Here is a 4898-nt window from a genome sequence, read left to right as displayed (position 1 = left end):
GTCATACCACTTGAACTTAATAAATCACTTATAAAACAAATATCACAATATCAAAAATATTTTTAAAAATCACAATTAACTCGTAAATATTAAATATAATATTTACAAACCTACTCGTCGGATTTGGTGACCCCGAAACCACTGTTCCAGTTAATCCTAAAAACGGGCTGTTACATTGGGAGGATTATCTGCCATTGGCAGAGTTTCCGTACAATAATAGATACTAGTCCAGCACTCAGATGGCACCTTATGAGGCATTATATGGTCGTAAGTGTCATACTCCTACATGTTGGACTGAGTTGGGTGAGTGGCGAGTTCTGGGTCTTGAATTGATTTCTGATACGGAGAATAAAGTTAGATTAATTTGAGATCGACTGAGGGTGGCGTCTGATAGATAGAAGTCATATGCGGATCTGAAGCATAAGGAAATTGAGTATTCTATGGGGGATTTGGCTTTTCTCAAAGTCCCGCCTTGGAAGAAAATATTGAGGTTTGGTCAAAAGGGCAAGTTAAACCCTAGGTTCATTAGGCCTTACCCTATACTGAAACGTGTAGGACCGGTTGCATATCAACTTGAGTTACCTCCAGAGTTGGACCAGATTCATTATGTGTTCCACGTCTCTATGTTGAGGCAATATCATTCTGATCCTGCACGTATTGTCTCAACTGAGGAGATTAAGGTTAGACCAAATCTGACCTTTAAGAAAGAGACGATCCAGATTTTAGATTGCGATGTGAAAGTTTTAAGAAGGAAGTCGGTTCCACTGGTTAAGGTGCTATGGCGTAATCATAGTTTTAAAGAAGCCACATGGGAACCCGAGGAGGCGATGCGCCAACAATACCCTTATTTGTTTTGATCAGGTAAATTTCGAGGCCGAAATTCTCTTTTAGGGGGTAGAGTTGTAATGCCCCAAATACTTTGTAATTTTATTGCATGCTATATTGCATGTTGGCTTACTTTCTGTGATGGTTAAGGGTCCTGAGTTGTGTGAGAGGCCCTAGGTTTAAACCTAGGCTTCAGTAAAATTTTTGTCTTTTTGTTGAATAAACCCTTACATGTTGTTAATGGACTCTTAAATTAAAATAAGCAAAACTTGGCAATGTAACGCCTGTTAGCTTGATGGTAAGTGCCGTGTGGGTGTGTCTAGGGGTCTTGAGTTCGAGCTACCCTATGCACAAGGGAGTTACATTTTGCTGCTCTCACAAGGTTGGTGGTTGGGGTTGACCGAAACTCTGTTGGTTAGAGTGTTTGAGGGAAAGTTGTGTGTGTGGCCGGTTGCTGGGGGGAGTTTGAAAAGAGTTTGAATTAGTGGTTTGAGGGATTTGGGGAGAGATAAGGGGAGAGATTTTAGGAGGAAATAGGGGAGGTTAGGGTGTGAGGTAGTGTCATGCCAAAAGTGGGTAGCTTGGTGTGCAAATTTGGTCATAGGCTTGTGGGTGCCGAATTTTTGCTTCCCAATTTGTGCTACTTGTTGTTTCTTTTTTCACATTCCTCCCTATTTTTTTCTTTCTTTCGGGTTTTTGACATTAAGGTGTCCTTTTTCTTTTGTTCTGAAGCCAAGTTGTGTGTTTGTTCTAAAAGTACTCTTCGGTGTTAGTGAGTGCGACTCTACTTTTCTCTCCAAACTGTTACTTCTCTCCTACATCCTTTCTCAATGGTTTCCCTTGTGACCCAACACCTGTTTCTTCCTTACCTTTCAAATCTTTTAGGTTTACCTGGGGTGATCTAGTCCGACTTTTTTTTTTCTTTCCTCTTCTCTCAAGTGCAATTACTCCTTGTTGGTGGAATTGTAATAGCCCAAAATTGGGTCTAGTTGGAACAAAGGTTTCGGGACTGCAAAATCCGAAATAGAAATAATTATTCTATGATTATTTTGAGGTCTATGATATGATTGCATGATTGTGTGAAAATTTCGTGAAGAAATTCTATGCATAAAGTGCTCAATTTGAAGTTGGGGACTAAATTGAATAAGTTGCAAAACTTGCATTCTAGAAGTTTCTAGTATGAAATTGCTTTGAAACATTAATTAGGAGGTCTTAAATAGCAATTTGACCAATTTCTAAGTGATGGACAAAAATCAGACATGGATGGAATTTTTGAAAGTTTAGTAAGGAAGGGCATTTTGGTCATTTGGTAATTAAAAGAAATAAAAAGGGAAAATAAAGCCAAAATTGACTCATCTTTTTCATGGAGGCCGAAATTAGCATGGGGGAAGCCATGGCTAGGGTTTTCAAGCTTTCCAAGCTCAATAGTAAGTCCGTTATAACCCCGCTTGTAATAGCCCAAAATTGGGTCTAGTTGGAACAGAGGTTTCGGGACCACGAAATCTGAGATAAAAATAATTACTTTATGATTATTTTGAGGTCTATGATATGATTTCATGATTGTGTGAAAATTTTGTGAAGAAATTCTATGCATAAAGTGCTCAATTTTGAAGTTAGGGACTAAATTGAATAAGTTGCAAAGCTTGCATTCTAGAAGTTTCTTGTAACGCCCCGTATCCGAGACCGTTGCATTCTAGAAATATGAATGAAATTTTATGGCCCGTATTTTAGTTTAATGTTTGTATGTTTGTCCGGTAACGCTTCGTACCTTATCCTAGCCTCGGGTACGGGTGAGAGGTGTTACATTTAGTGGTATCAGAGCCAGGTTTAGTCGATTCTCGGACTAACATAGCAAGTGTGAGAGTTTAGTTATACATGCCACAAATATGTGATAGTGTGATGTCTCCCGACACTAATGAGGACCATTTTGTTTAAAATGAAGTATTCTCCAACGGAGCTACATCTGACCATTTAATAGTAACATTGAAGCATTTGAATAAAGTGTAGCTATGATGTGTTAAACTCGGGAAGGTGTGAATGAGAATTCGTGATATATCTATATGTGATAATATGTCAGATGAAAGTTTATATAGTGATATATTTATTCATATTTGTTTGGCCTACATATGTTGTTGCATGCTTGACTAAATTAATTAGTAAATGTGATGACTAAAGTTATTCAAAATTCATAGAATGTATGAGTGAGTGCACTTGTTTGAAATGTGATAATTGGAAATTTTATGTAAGACAGATATGAATAATAAATTGTTTGAAGTGGATAGTATGATTATAATGATATATGTGGATAATGAAAAAAATGTGTCATATAGATATACGTCAGAATCGAGTTAGAGACTGTACGACCTCACCCCCTTACCGATGAGGTGTATATTACGGAAATTCATGAGAATCATGTTGACTAAGTTCCTAAGTGTGGAATCAAAGTGTTTAGTGATAAAATAATTATAGATATGACCAGAGACTGAGAATGGTTGACAAGTGAAGGACAGAGTTAGAGAAATATCAAAGTTGACTGAGTTATCTTGGGATTCAAATTGATGACAGAGTGTTTCTGAAATTATCGTCTTGAAAACAATTAGTTAGTAATGCTGGAAATTATGAGAAAGATACTAAACTTCACTTCGGTAAGATTTTTGAGGACGAAAATCTCTAAAGAGGGGGAAAGTTGTAATAGCCCAAAATTGGGTCTAGTTGGAACAGAGGTTTCGGGACCACAAAATCTGAGAGAAAAATAATTATTTTATGATTATTTTGATGTCTATGATATGCTTGTATGATTGTGTGAAAATTTCGAGAAGAAATTGTATGCATAAAGTGCTCAATTTGAAGTTAGGGACTAAATTGAATAAGTTGCAAAGCTTGCATTCTAGAAGTTTCTTGTAACGCCCCGTATCCGAGACCGTTGCTGGAGTCGGACACGAGGGGTTCACAGACTAAATTCACTTACTATCGCAGTCCATTTTAAAAATTTTCAGACAGCTGGCTAACTGTGTCGCTGTCACCTTAAAAATCATATCTTGAGTTTCACAAATCGAAAATCAGTTTCGTGATTTTTCCCTGAAACTAGACTCATATGTCCATCTACATATTGCTTTCTAGAATTTTTGGTCGGGCCAATTAGTACAGTTTATTAGTTAAAGTCTCCCCTGTTACAGGGTGCGACTACACTAACCTTCATGCCGTTTGTTTCTATAGAAACTAGACTCAGAGAGGAATCTATACATATATGGCATGACTCCTAATTATCTCTGGTTAATTTATAATGAATTTCCAAAGTCGGAACAGGAAATCCAGAAACTGTTCTGGCCCTGTTTCACGAAAACCTAATTATCTCTTAACATACCACTCATATGACCGTTTCGTTTCTTCCATATGAAAGTGGATTCATCAAGGTTCATTTAAATAATTTATTCACTATTTAATTCCATTCCTACTATTTTTAGTGATTTTCCAAATCTACATCACTGCTGCTGTCAGCATCTGCCTTTAAGGTAGACTTTACCTATTTCATAGTTTCCATGATTCAACTACCCTTTTAGCATAAATAGCACAAATTATGATAATGATTAACCATTCCCATGGCCAATCCTTGTTAAGCATATCCACACCTCTCAATAACCATATCCATACCAAATGATTATAACATTATGCTCAAACATATATAAGCCATTTTCGCATGGCTATCCAAAATTATACAAAACCGAAGGGTACATAACCAACAACAAAAGGGTAGTCCTATACATGCCATTTTCAGAGTTCAACCAAAAGTGTACCAAAAGGGTTTTGATAGTGTGGGCGACTTCGACTTCAATAATCCTTTCCACTTGTTCATAATCACATCCATACTTTTAAGTATTTCAACATGACAAGTACTAAATTACCATAGGCACATAAAGAACCAACATATTCCTTATCACATATATGTAAGCTTACAAATCATAATCCTTACCTTGTACTGGCACATCTAGCTCAACCCAACCCATACTCAGATCATAAGGCTTTTGGGCAGAATATGCACTAATACATAAGAATATTTCATCGCATACTTTATT

General features: G+C 36.9%; 1 protein-coding gene across 1 annotated transcript; it reads left to right on the top strand.

Annotated features, from left to right (window-relative positions):
- Positions 1–440: 440 nt before the first annotated feature.
- Positions 441–857, top strand: LOC121211290 (uncharacterized). The gene has a single exon (XM_041083939.1). The coding sequence runs from the start codon at positions 441–443 to the stop codon at positions 855–857; it is 417 nt and encodes a 138-aa protein (XP_040939873.1).
- Positions 858–4898: the final 4041 nt, after the last annotated feature.

The sequence above is a fragment of the Gossypium hirsutum genome, chromosome A02, assembly GCF_007990345.1.
Source record: "Gossypium hirsutum isolate 1008001.06 chromosome A02, Gossypium_hirsutum_v2.1, whole genome shotgun sequence".
In the NCBI taxonomy this organism is placed as follows: Eukaryota; Viridiplantae; Streptophyta; class Magnoliopsida; order Malvales; family Malvaceae; genus Gossypium; species Gossypium hirsutum.
The sequence above is the reverse complement of the archived record's forward strand: the minus strand, read 5'-3'. Positions and strand labels throughout refer to the sequence as shown.

Excerpts from the sequence above, each read along its gene's own strand:
- LOC121211290 (XM_041083939.1), top strand. The coding sequence starts at position 441 with ATGGGGGATTTGGCTTTTCTCAAAGTCCCGCCTTGGAAGAAAATATTG.